We start from the raw sequence: 19,247 nt of genomic DNA, 5'->3' as shown, positions 1-19,247 counted from the left end.
TACATCAGAATTTAATGCCATGACTTGTGTACTTGTCTATGTCTTGTATAAAATGAACGTGTAATATAAACAAAATAAGTTTTGTGATATTTATGTAAAATTAATATTTAATGTGTCTGTATTGAATGAATGCTTGAATGCTGAACAATAGTCGTAGTTCGGTATTTCAGTGTGTAAATTTTCAATTATTGTTTGATGTGTGAATCTTATTTGTATAAATATGTGATATAGCTACTCTGATGTGTACTTTCAGAAATTAATATTTGATGTGTTCGTATTAAATGAGTGCAGTATCCACAAAATTAGTGTTATGTTTTCTTATCAGAATGATTTTGTTTGGTATTTCTTAAAAGTTGTTTTTAGTATACCGAATTAGTTTTGTTAGAAGTTGTCTGAGTTACGATGTGTAACTTGTCTGGATGGATGAGTATTTGATGTGCTCGTATTGAATGAGTGCAATATACACAAAAATTAATGTTATGTTTTCTTATCATTCTGATTTTGTTTGACATTTCTTAGAAGTTGACTTTAGTATATCGAATTAGTTTTGTTAGAAGCTGAGTTGTGATGTGTAAGTTGTCTGGATGGTTGATTTCAGATACATTTGAGTCGGATATAAATTTAGTCCGAAAGAATCGTTGTTTGAAATAATATAAAATTACTATTTTTTTTTTGGATTGATCAGCATTCTAAGGGAGCCAGACCCAGAACAAACAGAGGCCAACAGCCAACTAACCAATACCAGTAGGGAAAAATCTCCTACTCAAACAAAAACAAAAAAACTTCAACAAAACAACAATAGACCTATACATAAAAGTTCTAAGAGTCAAGAGAAAAGCAAGACCACCTAATATCATTTAGTCCTTATCTTTATAACACCAAGCCTATCATCCTCAATTAACTGCTCAAGCTCTTCTCCAATGTCTCCTAGATCAAGAACCTCCTCCCCTTCAGCAGGTCCATGCTTTGAAAGCCAACCAGCAACCTGATTGATTTCCCTATACACATGCTGAACAGAACAAGTTCTAAACTCCCCCATTAAATGCCTAATCTTCCTGCAAATAAAGTCTAGCTTCCAAGGAGGCTTCAACTCAACATTACTCAACAAGGCACAGGCAACAGAAGAGTCTGAAAAGGGAAGTCTTGTGGCAACTAATAGTAATTTGCCAGCAATGTTGTATCTTGTGATTTTCTAGGGTTATCTTTTCTTTCTTTTTCCGGCAAGTGCGCGGCGGCAGGGTGGATCCTTGGTTTGTGGGGTTTGTTATTCCGATTGGTCTGGCGGCTGGGGAACTGTTGTTGATGCTCCCTCCTGCTTCTACGGAGGGAGCAGGTGAGGAGGGTGTTTTTCCTTGGGTTGTTTTTGTGGGGAGGGGCTTACCCCCTGAGGACATAGGCTAGTTTTTTCTTATTCTTGTTTGTTTGTTTGGGTTTGGCTCCCTTATGCTTGCTGATTAATACAAAAAAAAAACAGAAGAGTCTGTGGCAATAATAATCTCAGAGAGGCGCATCTCCCTAGCAATCCTAAGACCATCAGCAATACCTTCAAGCTCATGGAAAGCAACAGATTTAGGGATTGAAGTACCTCTAGCAGCAGCAAGACAATCCCTTCATGGTCCCTAATCACACAACCATAACCAGCCCTCTCCAAAGAATAAGAACCATCAGAGTTTAAGAGAACAGCACCAAACCTGGGTCTCTGCCATTGGCACTCTAGGAACATGAAACAAGAAGTCCACATTCCAAGCAGCAGCAGCACTTCTGTTCCTAAGGTTGTCAACAGCCTTGCACTGAAAGGAAGAGACTTTAATCCTTACATCCTCTAAGATCTTATGCAAAACAACCTCCTTGCTCAGAGGTTGTTCATTATGCAACCTTCTGTTCCTTTCCCACCAAACATGGTATATGAATCCATTAAAAGCTAACTTGCCTAAAACAACAAACCCATCCTTACCCTTAAACATGGAAGAGCACCACCTCACCTCCTCAGCCCAAGGCCTAGTGATAACCTTCACAATGCCCAACAATTAGAAGATACTTGCCCATATAAATTGGGAGAAAAAGCAAAGACAAAATAAGTGCTGCTCATCCTCACTGTCCTGGCCACAGAGAAGACAAGTGGGATCCACCTCCATGCCCCAAAACAGCAACTGACACTTGGTTTTCAACCCCCCCCCCCCCCCCCCCCCCTTAATAGCTAACCAAGAGATAAAGCTCTGCCTAGGAATATTATGAGAAAACCACACCAAAGAACTCTAACAGAAACCTTCCCCAGACCTTCATAAGTGGCTTTCAGGGAGAAAACACCATATTAACCAGCAGTCCAAACCTTCATATCCTCAAACCCCTCATCTATAGAAACATTACCAATACTTGCCACAACAGGTTCTAAGAAGGTAATAGCCTCCCAAGGAAACACCCAAGCCCCATTAGAGACGCAAGAACTCACCTTAGCATCACTATGGAGTCTGCTGCTATGCCAAAATCTATTAGAAAACAAGTCAAACAATAGGCCTAGAGGATGCCAGTTATCCTTCCAATACCTAGTAGAATGCCCATTTCCAATAATATGAACAACAAAGAGGAGTCCATACTGTCTAAATTGCAGCACTATCCTCCAAACCCAAGAAGAAGAAGGAACCTTCATTAGCCAAAAATCCTTCTTCTTAATAAGATTGGCCTGCACCCATTCAACCCACAAAGTATTTTTACTAATGAAAAGGTCCCATACAAGCCTCAAACAACAAGCAATGTTGAGGACATCAAGACTTCTGAACCCCAGCCCCCCCTCAGCCATAGCGAAACACACCTTACTCCAGCCAATAGCAACCCTTTTAACAACATCCCCAGCACCAGACCAAAGAAATCTATTAAGCAAAGTGTCTAACTCTCTAATAACTCTCTTAAGGAGAACAAAGACACTAAGCCAATAAAAGACCATACTTTGCAAAATGGATTTAATGATAACAACTCTACCAGCATAAGATAAGAACTTAGTCTTCCAAGGTTTTGTTCTGATCCTGACTCTATCCAAAAGAGCAATGCAATCAGAATAGGTAAGCCTAGATGAAATCAAAGGAACACCTAGATATCTAACAGGCAAAGCTCCACAATCAAACCCCAAACGTTCCTTAATCTGGCTAAGAATAGGAGAAGCAACTCCAACAGCAAACATAGAGCTCTTAGTCCTATTGACTTGCAACCCAGTACAAAGATAAAACTTATCAAGAGTCTCCTTAAGAGCCAAGGCAGAATCCAAATCACCTCAAGCAAACACTAAAAAATCATCAGCAAAAGCCAAATGGGTAATAAGAGGATGTGTGCATTTAGGGTGCAGGCCAAACCTCCCCCCTTCCACCATCTTTACCAAAAGCACATTAAACACCTCCATGACAAGGACAAAGAGGTAGGGTGACATGGGACAGCCTTGTCTCAACCCTCTTCTGCCCTTAAAATATCCATAAGAGCTACCATTGATCATAATAGAGAATCCAGAAGTAGAAATACAAGTAAAAACCCATTTTCTAAACTTAGGAGGAAAACCCATGAGCTCCATAATCTTCATCAAGCCAGGCCACTCAATAGTATCATAGGCCTTTTGAAGATCTATTTTATAAGCACACCTAGCTGGACCAATAGACTTATGATAGTCCCTACACAACTCACGATCCAAGAGAATATTATCCTGAATGCATCTCCCAGAGATAAAGGCAGATTGACAAGGGCTAACTAGCTGAAAAATACACTCTTTCATTCTCACAGTCAAAATCTTAGTTATACACTTATAAACAATGTTGCAACAAGCAATAGGCCTAAAGTCACCAACCCTAGAAGCATTAGGAGACTTAGGAACCAAGGTAACAAAAGTAGAATTCACCTCTCCCAAAGTTTGCCAGAGACAAAGAATCTCCTAATAGCATCAATGAAGTTATCTCCAACTATGTCCCAGCAGAAGTTAAAAAAATGAGTAGTAAATCCATCAGGCCCAGGAGCTTTATCTGCATAAAATTACTATTTTGTGTTTGACTATGACAAGTTTTTTTTTTTTTTTTAAATTGTTCAGCGTGTCTCGAACCCTTGACCTCTAGGGTGGAAGATTATACCTCTTACCACTCCAACCAAGGGTTGTTGACGACTATGACAAGTTTAGACAATACGACCTGGATTTTTTTTTTCCCGAAGTCTTAAAATACAAATTTTGTGAATTTTCATACGATTAATGTAGTATATATATGCAAATCAAGTGTTATGGTGTGTGACACTGTTGAATTGGAAATTGACATTTTATTGGTTGCATCGAATTAGTATATATATGACGGTTTTTGTGTCATTGTTTTTTTTTTGTTGAGAGTCATCGTTGTTTGGTTGATACCATATAATGATAAGACACTTGACTGTTATGCATCATGTTTGTATTTTGTGTGTTTTATATTTGATGTGAATTATGTTCATTTATTTAGGTACTTATTTTGGTTCTTAACAATATAGTATTTGTCGCTTTAGTTGGTGTTTTTATGGGCAGTAAACTGATGTATTATGGATTATGTTGTCACTATTATGTTTTTATACTTTGGGTTGTTTTATCTCTACAATAATTAGATTCTCGTGTCCATAGTAACTTCGTGTATATTCTATATTTTAGAATTGTACTTTTTATTGCTATTTTCGAATTTCTTGTAGCATGTAGAATATTAAGTTTTCGGCACTCTTTTTCTTCTTTTTTTGCTTGGATTGAAGTTCGAAGGAATGATTTCCTCACTAGCAGTCTTATCCTGAAATGTAAGCGTCCAACCACATTGAGCATCATCTAAGTCCAAAGTTACAAAACCTCGATTCCTATCTTAGTACATTTCGTCTCGACTTTAGCCTCACGGGCATACACTCTCAAACATGAAATCACTCAAAAATAGATAATAATGGTTCACTCTAATGTGTGAGCATGGAATAAAGTCAAACTCAACACATACAAAACAAATAAGGATAAGAAGTTTTAAAATAAAATGATCTCTAAAGAATGGAAATAACCACTAAAATGGAATGGGGAAGCTTACTCACCCTTCTCGCCCACTCAACCCTCTAATAATGTTTCCTAAAGGTCAACAGATACGAGTAATGAAATGGAAGTGATGAGATCCCGAGAATGTCGACGTCTTCAACAAGACGAATGCTAAAACAACTTCCAAACTTAGCTTTTTTGCTTTGAATATTTTATCCTCGCAACACTTACACATAAAAGCACAAAATAACACATAAACTCATTTTTTTTTTCATAACAAAACAAATACAACCACTAGTATTCTCAACAAACAATTTTTTCTTCTTTCGCACTTTGCTTCCATATTCTTCTTTCTATAACTATCATGCCTTCATTCTCGGGAGTAAGATGATGAATGGATGGTGGAGTATCTGTCTACCTAAAGTTGACACTATTATTGAGTTTCATAGACTACAAGAGTAAGGTTAATTCGCTATCCTGATGTCACTCCTAGTGGCTAAGAAAGTTGAGCTCATGAGATCGTCTAAGCTCTTTTAAAAGTTGCGAGGTTGAGTGGCTCTTCATTATACTCAGAGTTAGTGCAGAAGAGTACACTCGAAAACAGTATAAAGGCTCAGATATCTCGCATGGGTTTAAGTCACCACTAATGACTATTCTAGGTCCCTCAGAAATATTTGGTGTCGGACCATATCCATCACTAATCTGACCATCTCTTTGTCGGTATTCTGCTAGTGTCATACTAGATCGATCAGGCTCAGACGGTCTATTCCTGTCATTAATCGGTCTGTTTCTACACATTCATTGATAATCTCCAAATGCGATACCAGGTCGGTTAAGCTCGTCTCTACACATCTTTTGGTACTCTCCTAAGGTCATACCAGGTCGATTAGGCTCAACTTGCCTATTTTCCTCATTAATTTGTCGGTACTCTCTTAGGGTGATACTTGGTCGGTTAAGGTCAGCTCTACGCAACTGTTGGTATTCTCTTAAGGTCATATCAGGTCGGGTAGTGATGGAACTCCTAAGATCAAGGTCGTCATCATTAATATGGACTGGCCAACCGTTAGAATAACGTGCCATGACCTCAAAATGTTGAAGGAATAAACACACAAGCTATAAATGCAAACTATCTGACCAATCACATACAAGTAAGAAAGAAAGAGATAGAATACAATACTAGCGAATGCTCCTCTCGTTTCGTTCTTCCTTCCGATCGACTTTTTGACTCTTTTCTTTTCCTTCGCTCCTGCTTTTTTTTTTGGTTTTTTTTTTCTACTATAGTAGTTCCTGAAAACAAGAAAAAGTGAGAAACTACGAAAATAAGGAAAAACGTCTAAGTTAACAAATAACACTAAACTAATAAACAAAACAAACAAATAATATCCAAACTACTAAACCTATCCCCGGCAGCGGCGCCAAAAACTTGATGGGCCTAACAGGTTACCCTAAAAGGTCACCACCCGCAAGTATACGGGCATCAACTAATAACCCGGTAAGACCGAGATCGATGCACGAAGATAGGAAGGTGATAAAGATATCAAGAGAGTAAAGTCCATCGATCTAGATGTCATTGACTAACTTAGACTAAAAACGGAAAGATAACGATTTGGGTTTTCAGATTGATTTGAGATAAAGAAGTAAATAAAACTAACTAAACTAAAAGTGGGAGAGATTCGGGAAGAGTCGAGCAAGAATGGAGTAAGAAGGATACTTCGATCCACAAGAACGATAGTGACTAGTACTAATAATCTATAAGCATGAAAAGTTAGTTAACTTCACCCACATTGACAATCCTAAGCATAATATGTCAAACCAAGCATAATCGATCAAAAGTTACTAGGTATCGACTATCAAACTAATAACATACTATCAAATGAGTCGTCAATGATAAAAGTATGACACTAATAAGCATAATCCATCAAACTAAGTATAACCGATCAAAAATTACTAAGCATTGACTATCAAATTAAGTACGGACTATCAAACTATGTGTCAATAAGCGATTACGAACGAGGTTTCTAATTCATAAAATTAGACGAAGTCAACTAAATTAACATTTAAACAATAAGTCATTTATCACATATCAAATCATGTTTCACGAGTATCGGATTACAAAAGTTAGCTAGACATGGCGATACAAATAATAAACGGGAAGAAGATAAAGTTAGACAAAGTTAAGGTTGAAATCCCCCTTTTTCGATGATGGCGCGAGGCTAAGATCGTCGGAAAATATGAATATGTATGTGATGCCGATATCCCCTTAGCAATGTCCTTATTTCTCCTTGGCAGTGCAGATTAGGTGTTCCCTCAGTGAAACCAGAGTTCCCCTTAGCAACCAGACTCATCTTCTTCCTTCTAACATAAATCCACCATGAAAGCTTCAACCGAGCTTTCTCTCTCTAAAGTTTGCAACCAAAAATGAAATCAAAGTTCAAGAAAAGCAAGACAAAGGAGTTCCAAGTGAAAGCCCTATGGTTTCCGGCCAAAATAATGGTCGAAAGACCACAAACAAGTCCGGCCGAGAGGAAGACTTTCCGGCCAAGAGCTGTCTGACCGAGTCCAAGCTTTTCCCGAACAAAAGTCAGCCGTCCCTCGCTTTTCAACTAAGTACCGATAAAAAACCCGAGCTTTCCTATCTGTCTTGAGCTCCCTTGTTTGTTCTTCAGTGTCCCCGTGTTGCCTTGAAGAACAGCCGAGCTGCTGCTGTCCCGTCGTTGTTGATCGAAGCCGGAGGTGCTGTGCGGCTGCTGTTAGTCTTCACGAACCTCTCTGTCTCGAGTTTGCTATTCTAATGGTAAAAACCCGAGTTGTTGCTATCCTATCCTTCCCGTATTCTGGCTACTTGCTCGTGTGTCGTCCAAGCTTGGCCGGTCCTTGTTTGCTGGCTGGCCAAAGCTTGGCCGGTTCCTCCTTCTCTCTTCCAAACTTTTTTTCCCCTCCTTAAAACTTGAGAAAACCCTAGTTTCTAATGTAGAAGATGATCCCCTAAGTCTGACCAAAATCTCTTTAAATTCAAAACCTTTAACTTGGTCTTCATAAAAGAAAGGTGCCCATAGAATTTTCTTTATCTTCCTTCTTTTTTTGACTCTTAGTGTTGGGCTTGGGTTTCGACCGTGATAAAGAAGCCAAAGTGGGTGCCCTCATCATTCTCTACATCCTCTAACTTTTAGCAAAGACTGAAATGCCCTCGACTTCTTTTTATCATAACTTTTCCGCCCGAACTCTAATTCGACTTCCGTCTTCGCCGTTAGACCCACCATAGACTCCACTTTCCGTCTAACCTCTGATTTTCACAAAATTACCAAAATACCCCGGGTGCTCTTTCCTTCCAATCTCTTCCACATGAGATGAAAATGTGATAAATGCTCTGTTTTATTCTGAATCAAGCGTCAAACTCCAAATAAGGTACCTACAAAGAATAACGGACTAACTCATCGAATTTATAAGAGATAAAACCCGAAACTGACTAACTCATCGAAGTTACATGATCCAAATGTGGCATTTTCAAGCCACATCAGTGGTGCTAGAAGTTGAGGTGGTTCTGGGCTAGAGGGGACATATAGGGTTAATGGTATGTCCATCGGGTCTGCTAGTTCCGTAGGGGTTCCATCAGAAGCGGGAGGAAGAAAGGGTCGGAGAATGGCTAAAGGGGTGATCCATAATCCTACAGATTTGGCAGATAGCAACCGGGAATTTAGTGTAGCTAATCTTGATCTCCGGGTCTCCATCTGAAAAGATCGGATTGATAGTGGCTAACAGAGATGATCTCACATCGTACATAAGTTGCACCTGGATGACATGATTTTCAACGAGATCGATGTTTTTTGGTTTAATCTGTATTAAGGATCCCATGCAAGAGAAGATCATTTGGAGATCCTCTTTGTTTTGGAGGACTAGTGGTACTTTACATAACAAGCACCACGAGGGTTCAAAGAACATATCAGCAACCTCTTCAGTAAGGGGAAAGTCCACTGTCTTCATCACTAGGAGCATACCCTTGAGGATCTAGGGTCTGCCGAAGTTAAGAGCGTTAAGAATGAAAGCACTTCTCGGTTTAATGATGATAATGTTCCTTTGACCAGGATAGGCATAATAATCGCAGTTTCCAAAGAAACGAGACTGGCAGAGTAACATTCTCTTGATCTGGTTAAGCCCAACATTATAAGGGCAGCATTAGCGAACCACAAAGCCAGAGTTAATGGCTTTCAACTCTTGGTTAGAGGAAGGTTTTTGGAATTTTATGGTAAGACGTCCATACGGTAGACAAAGATATTTGAGAGGCCATTGAAAAGTTGGGATGAGGTAGAACCAGTGACGAAGCCATGTTTGAGAGGAGGAGGGGAGTTATAAACCAGCTGATGAGAGGGAGAAGAGAAAAACCAAAAAGAAAAGGACAATTAATGATCATTGCTAATACATGCGGAGGGGTTGGGAAATTGGACCTATTTGTGAAGTCAAAACAGAAAAAACCTTTGATCTTCTAGAGAGAGAAAACGAGAAAGAAAACTAGAGAAAAGAAAAACGCAAGAGAAAAATCAAAATTAGAAAGAGCGCGAGAGAAACCCTAAACACACACGACAATAAAGGAGTGACAAAAAGACTTATCTGCAAGTGGAAGATGGAAGATCTATTTTGACACGTGTCTCCTTTTGGTTCTGAAAATGCTCTTTTGGTTGAAGATTGTGCTGATTTCAATGAGGTGAGAAAGGACCAGAAGTGATCTTCCTCCAATCCGCGTAGGTGGAGTCTTGGGAATAGCGTGTGCTTACTACCTGGAGTGGATGCTAATGGAGTACAATTGTGTTGGCTTCTTGCTTTGGATCTTGGATTATGTGGTGGGTGGTTGAGTGTTATGATTACTGGTATTACATGTTAATTAGGGGGTAGTTGGGCGATTTTCTAGGGTTTTGTGCTGGTGATATTTTTTCTTATTTCTTCTCCGATTATCTTGGAAATTTTGTGGTTGGTTGTTGTCTGAATTATTGCTGATTTCGGTGGTTGTGCCCGATCGTTTCCCTGTTGCCGACAAATCCTTCTTTGAAGGTTATGTTGGCCACAAGGGAGGCAGAATCTCTCCTCCCTCCTCCTGGTGGTGGAGATTCAGGTCCTTCAGGGTCTGAATCTCTACCAAAACAGAGTACTAATGGTGGGGAGAAATCGGCTCAATCTGAGAGTGGAGGTACTGCTTATCCACGCACTGACTGGGCTTCATTATTTCTTCATAAGAAATCTACTGTTCGTACCCCATTGAAGTATACAGCTCCAATGGTTCTTGCTGGAAAATCGATGGTGTCTTTCACTGTGGCTGAATTTGAGGAGGAGAGAAAGGAGTATGAGTCTTGGCTGGTTGGTACGTTTGTGGGACGGCGACTACCATTTCCAGTTGTATACAAGGCTTTAGTAAAAGCTTGGCAACCAAAAGGTGAGATTAGTATTACTCTTCAAGGTGATACTATGTTTTTTATTAAATTTGCACTTGAGGAAGACAGAGAGAAGGCACTAGATCACGAGCCTCTGTTTATTTTGAGTCATTTCTGTGTTGTTAGACCATGGTCTCCTCTTATTGAGAATGATATTCAAAAACTGGATTCGATTCCCCTATGGGTTTGTTTTAGGAATGTGCCTTCATTGTTTTGGAACCCTAGAGGGATTTCTCGAATTGCTAGTGTATTAGGAAAGCCTATTATGCTAGATCATCCTACTGAAGCTAAGACTAGGATGTCTTATGCTAGGGTTTGTATTGAGGTGGGTAAAGAATGTCAATATCCTACTGAGATACCTATGCTCATTGATGGGGTGATGGTGAGTCCTGTTAAGGTTGAGTACTCTTGGAAACCACCACTCTGTTCAGGGTGTAATGAATTTGGTCACTTGTTGGGTAAATGTCCTAAGGCTACTAGGGGTGAGGAACCTATACCAGTTCATTTGAGAAGGAATGAGCAGGGTAAAGGACATGTGTACCAAATGCTCGACATAATGCTAAGGAGAGAATGCCAGTGGATGGTCATGTTAGAGGTAGGGGACATGGACCACAAGTTCAGTCTACTGTGCATCTTAAGCAGGAACTAGAGGTTCTATTGGGTAAGGGCAAGGGTGTTGATTTGCCCCAGAAGGGCTTTAGAGGGGATCAACCCCCTAAGAAATTGGTGGGAGGGAAGCAAGGTTCCCCAGTTCCAGGTGTTATCTGGAGCAGAGGAGGTTGCTGGCATTCAGGATGGAGGTGTACCATCTTCCAGTGGGTCTGGTCATAGTGCTAAGTTTCAACCTGATAAGATAGATGATGAAGGGTGGACTCCTGTTGTGAAGAGAAAGAATAAGAGTGGTGGGGGGATTAAGAACATATGGTTGGCCATAAGAGTCTGTATTGCTGATTCTAGCCAGGATGTGGAGGGGGGGGGTAAGGTCAGTTCTATGGAGGAGGATGGTAGTACTGGATCAGAGCAGGACTATATGGATAATCTTGACATTACTAATGATATGAATGTAGCTCAGAGGGTCAGTCATTGTGATAGTGTGGCAGGTGTTGTTGCTCTGTTTGACCAAAAAGAGAGAGGATTGGCTCATGGCACCTGTGACTCCAAAAGGGGTGTGCCTAGGAAACCTCTTAGAATTTTAAATGGTTAACTTAGGTTGTTGGAATGTGAGGGGCCTTATTGGTCTCCAAAGAATAAGAGAGGTTAAGGATTTTATTAGAATAAATAAGCTTAGTCTCTGTGGGTTTGTAGATACTAGAGTTGTTGTTGAGAATAAGATTGATACTCAGAGGTCTATCAATCCTTTTTTTTTTTTTTGCATTGATAAGCTGGGAAGGGCCCAGACCCAGAGAACAACAAGCTACAAAAGCAACAAAGCAAAAACAAAAAAAAAAAAAAAAATCAGGCACTAAGGCCAACATTTTCTCAATCTAATTCTACCATTCTTATCATCCTTAAGAATTTGGCTTAAGCCCTCAGGGAGGCAGGACACTTCAAACTCAACCACACCAGCAGGCCTGAGCTTAGAAAGGAGATCAGCAGCCTGATTAAGCTCTCTCACAACATGATGAACACTACATTGCTGGAACCTTCCCCAAAGCTGCTGGATTTGCACCCAAAGATGCCACACATCCAGAGGAGGCAGCTTATGCTTATCTGCTAGCAGAGAAGACACAACCATGGAGTCTGTAGCAAGAGCAATTCTGGAACAGTTATGCTTAAGGGCCAAAAGCAACCCAAGATGGACACCTTGCAATTCATGAAAGAGCACAGACTTCATAGGAGAGGACCCTGCACCAAGGGCAACAGCATTCCCATCTGAGTCCCTGAGAATAGCCCCATAGCCAGCTGACTCAGTGGTCAAGGAGCCATCTGAGCTAATGAGAATACACCCAGGAAGGGGAGGGGACCATCTATAGCCCTTAACAGCAGGCCTGGTGAGCTGCAAATCAAAATTCCAATAATCAACAAACTCCATGTTAAGAATGGACCATTCAACCCTGCACTTCCAAGATGAAACTTTAATTTTGACCTCATCCACAATCAAGTTGACAATCCCTGAGATAGTATTGAACTTAAGCTGAAAAACCCTTGCATTTCTTTCAAGCCAAATATGGTATATGAAAGCATTAAAGACCAAGCAGCCAACTCTAGCCTTCACTGATGAGCCTCTAAAATGATCACAGCACAACCTAACCTCTTCCTCAATAGACAAGAAGCAAGGCCTAAAAAATCCCAGCAGGTTCAATAGCTGACTCCAGACACCCTGAGAGAAGGAACAACTAAAGAATAGGTGGGTTGGAGTTTCAGGGACTGTGGAGCATATACCACATTCAGCAGGGACAGGAAGACCCCAATTCCTAAGCCTATCCCTGGTCTTCAACCCATTATGCATAAATAACCAAGTTATAAAACAATGCTTAGGAACACAGTTGGAAAACCAAACCAGATTCATCCAAGGAACAGTCTGCCCTCTAGGCCTAACAACATTATAAGTATCCTTCAAGTTGTATACACCTTTGGAGTTGGCCTTCCAAACCAACTTATCCACCTCCCCAACAGCTAGAGGGACATTACTCAAGGCAGCAAAGACCTCAGGAAGCTCAAATTTCAAGTGATCAGGAACAAACCAAGTACCTTCTCTAATGAAATTAGCAACCTTGATCTCAAGATGTAAATCAGAATGGTACCTATAAGAATCTGAATACCATTCATATAGCACTCCCTTAGGATGCCAGGGGTCTATCCAAAAAAGAGTGTCACCACCATCCCCAATAAGATGGCAAAGAATACCTTGAGCAACCTTCCTGCATCCTAGGATCTTCCTCCAGCACCAGGAGCAGTCTTGAGGAGCCTCCATGAGCCAAAACTGCTTACTCTTGATGAGATTCAACCTGACCCATCTGACCCAAAGAGTATTCTTGTTAGAAACCAAATCCCAAATGTGTCTCAAGTTAAAAGCTAGGTTGAGGGCCTCTAGGTTTCTAATACCAAGACCACCCTCTCAGCCTTAGGCAAGCAAACAATATCCCATCTGATAGCAGCCTTACTAGGACCAGTATCAACACCTGTCCAAAGGAATCTATTAAAAATGCTGTTAATCTCCTTATAGGCCCTCTTGGGAAGCACAAAGACTGACATCCAGTATATCAACATGCTATTCAAAACCACATTGATTAGGAGCAACCTTCCTGCAAAAGTGAGGGATCTAGCCTTCCAAGAGTGCACTCTGGCCTGTACCTTTTGGATGAGAGGAAGGCAGTCAAGGTATGAAAGTCTAGTAGAAAGGAGAGGAACACCCAAGTATCTCATAGGAAAGTCACCTTCAATAAACCCAAGAGCAGCCTTGATAACCTCCTTTCCTGCATCATCAAGACCAGCACAGAAGACAAAACTCTTGTGATTGTTAGCAGCTAGGCCAGTACACACAAACAGAAGGTCCAGAACTCTCCTAAGAGCTGAAGCAGACTGATCATCACCTCTCATGAACACCATGAGGTCATCAGCAAAACATAAATGGGTGACAATAGGATTCCTGCACTTAGGATGCAGATGAAAGTCCCCAACAACCTGTTCTTTATGAAGGAGCATAGCAAAAACCTCCATGACCATCACAAATAGGTATGGGGAGATAGGGCAGCCCTGCCTAAGACCTCTCTTGCCAACAAAACACCCATTCACAGCACCATTGACTACTACTGAAAATTTTGGGGTAGTAACACAGGCTTCAATCCACTTGATGAACTTATCAGGGAGATTGAACTTCTTAAGGATCTTTAAGAGAGAAGACCACCTAACAGTATCATAGGCCTTTTTCAAGTCTATCTTCACAGTGCATCTAGGAGCCCCATCCTTCCTGCCATACCCCCTAACAATTTCATGAGCAAGCATTATATTGTCTTGGATAGATCTCCCTGAGATGAAAGCAGATTGATTCTCCCCCACCAAAGATCCCACCACACTCTTGAGCCTAATGGTAAGAATCTTGGTAATAGTTTTGTACACCACATTACAACATGCTATAGGTCTGAAATCTCCCATAGTATTCACATTAGGGACCTTTGGAACCAGGGTGAGCAAAGTAGCATTCACCTCCCCTAGAAGCTTTCCAGACTTGAAAAAGCTCAATACAGCTCTAGTGAAGTCATCCCCCACCACTCTCCAACATCTTTTGAAAAAGAGAGATGAGAACCCATCTGGCCCTGGGGCTTTGTCAGAACCAATGGTGGAGAGAGCAAACACCACCTCATCCCTAGTCACTGGAGTGATCAACCCCTGCAAAACATCACTAGAAATGGAGTTAGAAAACTCAAAGGAGCCTAAACCAGAGTCCTCACCCTCATGTGTCTCCTCTAGGCCAAAGAAAGCTTTATAATGGTTGACACATTCATTAACCACCTCCTGTTGGTCCTCAATAACCACACCAGCACCATTAGTGATTTTGTGGATGCTGTTCCTAGCCCTCCTCTCTTTGATAGTATTGTGAAAGAACTTGGAGTTACCATCCATCTCAGTTAGCCATTGCACTCTAGCTTTCTGTCTGAGCATGGATACCTCAGCCTCAGCCAAATGAGTGTAACTACTCAATACCTGCTTCTCAATCCTTCTTAGGTTAACATCTTGGGGGTGATCATGAAAGGCAGCTTGGACATCCTCCAACTCTTTCCTAGCATCAACAACTTGCTGGGAAAAGTTAGAGAAGTTAGCAACCTTCCATTGATTAAGTCTGGCCTTAACCTTCTTAAGCTTAGTAACTAGTTGGAACATAGGAGTACCCAAAACATCACAGTCCCATTCCTCTTCTATCATCTCCATGAACCCAGGCTCATCACACCAACAATTGAAGAATTTAAAAGGTTTCCTACCAATAATTGGAAACTCAAAGAGGGAGAAAATAGCAGGAGAGTGGTCTACCTGGCCAGGGGGAAGGAAATCAACTCTAGAATCAGGAAAGAGGTGCAGCCATTCCACATTAATGAGTACCCTATCCAGCTTGGAGAAAATGCTAGCAGGACCCTCTTGTCTATTGTTCCAAGTGTAGAAACAACCATTGTAGGGGCAATCAAATAGGGCTGAGTCAAGCACACAAGCAGCAAAGTCCTTGTAATGACAAGGTCTAACCAAATCTCCTCCTAGTTTGTCATCAGGAGTAAGAATGGAATTAAAATCCCCCAAGAGAGCCCAAGGACCTCCAAATCTCCCAACCAGAGACTTAATATCCTCCCACAACTCCCTTCTAAGCTCACAACTATTGTGACCATAGGCCATAGCAAGAGAAAAGCATCTGTCATCTCTAAGAGTAACCTGGACAGCAATCAATTGGTCAGAGGAGAAAAGCTGAGTTACTTTCAAAAGATTAGGGTCCCAACCTAACCAAATTCACCACCACTATGAGCAGCATAGTTATCAAGATACTGCCAATAGGGGTTAAGGGATCTCTGCACCAGCCCCTTTTTATCAAAAGAAACTCTAGTTTCAACTAAACCACACAAACTTAACTTGTTCTTTCTCATGAGGTCTTTCACCTCCTTTATTCTTGTGGGGCTATTCAAGCCTCTCACATTCCAACAGCCCAGACTAACCATTTAAAGGTTGAGAGGGCTTCCTGGTTTGCACACCCAACTTGGGACCAGCACCACTTGGTGCAGAAGCTCTTTCCTTATTGGCAAATAAAGCAACCACCTTAGCCACACAGTCTGTATGCTCAGTGTCCAACATCCCATCTAGAGAACCAGCACCCTCAATATCCTCCATAGACTGGGGAACTAGCCCCTCTTGTTGTCCACCCTCTGAGAGGCAGACTCTTTTAGAAGCCTGGTTAGTAAGATCACCAGCAACCCTTGTTGAGTGAGCAACATAAGCCTGCTTGCTTTTCCTCTTAACCACAGGTGTCCATTCCTCCTCCATTCTGTTGGAAGAACCACACATTTGAACAACTGGGGCATCATTAGTACTCTCCATAAGATTGGCAGCCTTAAGCTCCTTCTCAAAAGCATCATCATTGAGAATAGCAAACCTAGACCCCTGACTAGCTAAACCCTTGGTTATCTCTTTAGCCACAGGGTCTCTCTTGATTGAATCCTCAAAAGGAATATTATGTAGGGATTTATACCCTTCTACTAGTGTTTATAGCGGAAATATGACATCTAATGTCTACACTAGTATTCCCAGGATCACATGCAAAACTAGTAATTAATCTAATGGAGATAGTAGATTACCTTAATCGCTTTTCCCTCGAACTAGTTGAATTGATTGAAGAAGACCAAGAGCTTCAAGTGTAGCTCCTCTACTTGGGACACGAGCAATCAATTTGATCTCCCACCTTGTTGTATAGCTAGCACACCAATGGTGGTTGGAAAAGAAGAACTCCTTTCTTCTTGACTAGATTGATAGTAATGGGAATTAGCTCACTTTCTCCCTTTCTCCTCTCTACTTGATGTGGTAGAGTAAGAAAGCTTAGAGAGAAATTCCACACCTTATTCTCTGCCCTAAGAGTGTTTATATAGAACCCTAATAAGAATCCACCTCCTTTTAGGTTTCCTAAAACACCCTTTAGAATAAGATTTAGGGAAATAGTCGAAAATAGCAACTATTGGTATTTTCTCAATTCCCTAAGGAGGAAGTGCCCAAACACCACGAAAATTGGCAGATATAATGTTTATTATATCAGAAACTAACCCTCCAAAATTCAGCCCAATCCGAGTCCTAGAAGTACCCGAACCGGTCTAGGCCCAAAAACCCCGTTTTTGGCCTTTTTGTACTATCTTTGCCTAATTCCTTTTTAGGCCTATGAGATATGTTTATGGGACACTCCCATGATTATATCTCACTCCCACTAGTCATATCCTAGATCTATTTGTCACTCTTATGTGTAACCCGTTGTAGGATCCGATCGAAGTTAGCCGCGAATTACTTCGTAATTCGACGATCGTAGTTGGTCTCTAGCTACAACTCTACGATCCCTAAATCAATCGGACTTGATGATCTTCCACATCAATTGTCCTATCCGACAATTTGTTCGCATTGTCACCTTGGTCGAAGGACATCTCCTTCAACTCCTTCAGACTCCCACTTGGACTTAGAACAAGTGCAATGCCTCGATTCCCGTGTCAATTTAGTATCCCATCTGATACGTCACGTCATTCAGACTTTCTTGATATCCGAGTACAACTGTAAAAGACAAACGATTAACTTTAATCCGTTTGAGCGCGGCCACGCATTTTCAGTTGCTACTCATCAAGTGGCCTTGAGACACTTTGTACCTAATGTGATTAGGGTGACACAATCCATTCTTGCGCTCCCACTTAACTTCATGTCTATCCTGTCCTTCCCAGTATCCGTCTTTATAACCTCCTTTTACGGCGCGGCGTTTGACGGAACCAAAGTCGGACATTCCTTACATAAGATGAGTGGAGCACTCATGTTTTGAGGAATCTCTCCAATTGTCTTTATGAGAAGTATTGACGTTCATCACGAATGATGTACTTCTCATTTGAGGGTTATCCAGTGTATAAACCTTTTATACACCCACGTAGTCGAATAGAATATACTATTCCTATAGCCCATGAAACTGCGCTAACCCATCGACTCCCGTGCTAGTCTTCGTGAGTCATTGTTGTCCATGCAATGACCTGGACCAGGGATTTTTGATAATAAATATTCCAAGTTCACTTAATAGGGTTTCATTCATCAGATCACGTATCTGACAAACCTATTCGGAACGTTTTATTATCGATGGACTGTCGTTTAAACACTAAACCAAGTTTAGACGACTGGTGAAATAATTCTTATTATTTCTGATAACGAGAGTTGTAAATCTGAGCCTCTTCCGTAAAACTCCTTTTACCCACTCAGTTTTACTTGTCGAGGTTTAAAATTATACCTCATGCCTTAGACTGTGTATGAATCTCATACTATGTCTAAGGTGACAGTTTAGTTTGACTACCGTGGTAGTCGGTTTTAAACTTTGCTTATTATCAATTAATTTGAAGATTACTATCTTCAACCTTGATAATATCTAGTAATCTTTACTAGAGTTAAGGCCTTTAATTCTTTGTGTAGTATTTGCAACAGTTCCCGGCTTAAAACACTTTTAGCCTACTTTCCTTCCATGTCTGGAAGTTTGCTACGATGACATGTTCAACTTTGTACTACTTCATCCTTTAGCCTTCTAGGATGTAATTAAGTAGTGTTTCGGTTTTCCAATCCGAATTCGGATGCTTAAATGCTAATCATGTCCAACATGATTGACTTTATGTTTTCGAACATAAATGTCTCTCTCATGCGTGCTAGCTCATCGGTGTCTTTTAGACTCCGAGTTTTGCAACGCCCTCTGTCATGAGTTTTTGGGTCGAAATTCTTTTAGACTTTCCGAGTCTTAGATTTTCTGTTTCGGATCTCAAGCATCTCAGCGTACTGAGTCTCTCTAATCCTATCATCCTTTTGATCTATGCTTATAGATCTTTAGATGCCCAAAATGGCATTTTATCCTTTTGTGTGTGGTCCTTTATTGAGTCAGTTCGTTACTGTTATACAACACCTTATGTCGTACTCAATCTTTTGTATGTACTCTGCATACGGACCCGGAAGGTTTGTTTACTCCCACTTACCTTCTTGAAACTCGTGATTCCAGATTTTCTTCATTCTCCAGGAATCAAATTTCTCTGATTGCCTTTTGAATCGAAGATTCTAACTCTTGCGTGCTTTTAATCCGTCGATAGATTTTTGAAGCATGCTTGTGGACATAACTTGATTGGAAGAATCTTTATTCTTCTTGT

At 40.8% G+C, this 19,247-nt stretch overlaps 1 protein-coding gene and 1 long non-coding RNA gene across 2 annotated transcripts; both read right to left on the bottom strand.

Moving 5' to 3' along the window:
* Window positions 1-7,011: 7,011 nt before the first annotated feature.
* On the bottom strand, window positions 7,012-7,991 carry LOC147544109 (uncharacterized). Its single transcript, XR_015223892.1, has 2 exons — window positions 7,762-7,991; window positions 7,012-7,628 (listed from the first exon to the last, which is right to left on the bottom strand). It is a non-coding gene; the product is annotated as an uncharacterized LOC147544109 (long non-coding RNA).
* Window positions 7,992-11,878: 3,887 nt separating this feature from the next.
* On the bottom strand, window positions 11,879-13,330 carry LOC147544108 (uncharacterized). Its single transcript, XM_086635626.1, has one exon. The coding sequence runs from the start codon at window positions 13,328-13,330 to the stop codon at window positions 11,879-11,881; it is 1,452 nt and encodes a 483-aa protein (XP_086491752.1).
* Window positions 13,331-19,247: the final 5,917 nt, after the last annotated feature.

Source organism: Eschscholzia californica, unplaced genomic scaffold, assembly GCF_041429995.1.
Source record: "Eschscholzia californica isolate CP2 unplaced genomic scaffold, dmEscCali1.0.p SCAF_4, whole genome shotgun sequence".
NCBI classification, from domain to species: Eukaryota; Viridiplantae; Streptophyta; class Magnoliopsida; order Ranunculales; family Papaveraceae; genus Eschscholzia; species Eschscholzia californica.
This window is presented reverse-complemented; position numbering and strand designations above follow the sequence as displayed.

Coding starts and splice junctions, on each gene's coding strand:
- LOC147544108 (XM_086635626.1), bottom strand. CDS start 13,330: ATGGAGGCTCCTCAAGACTGCTCCTGGTGCTGGAGGAAGATCCTAGGA.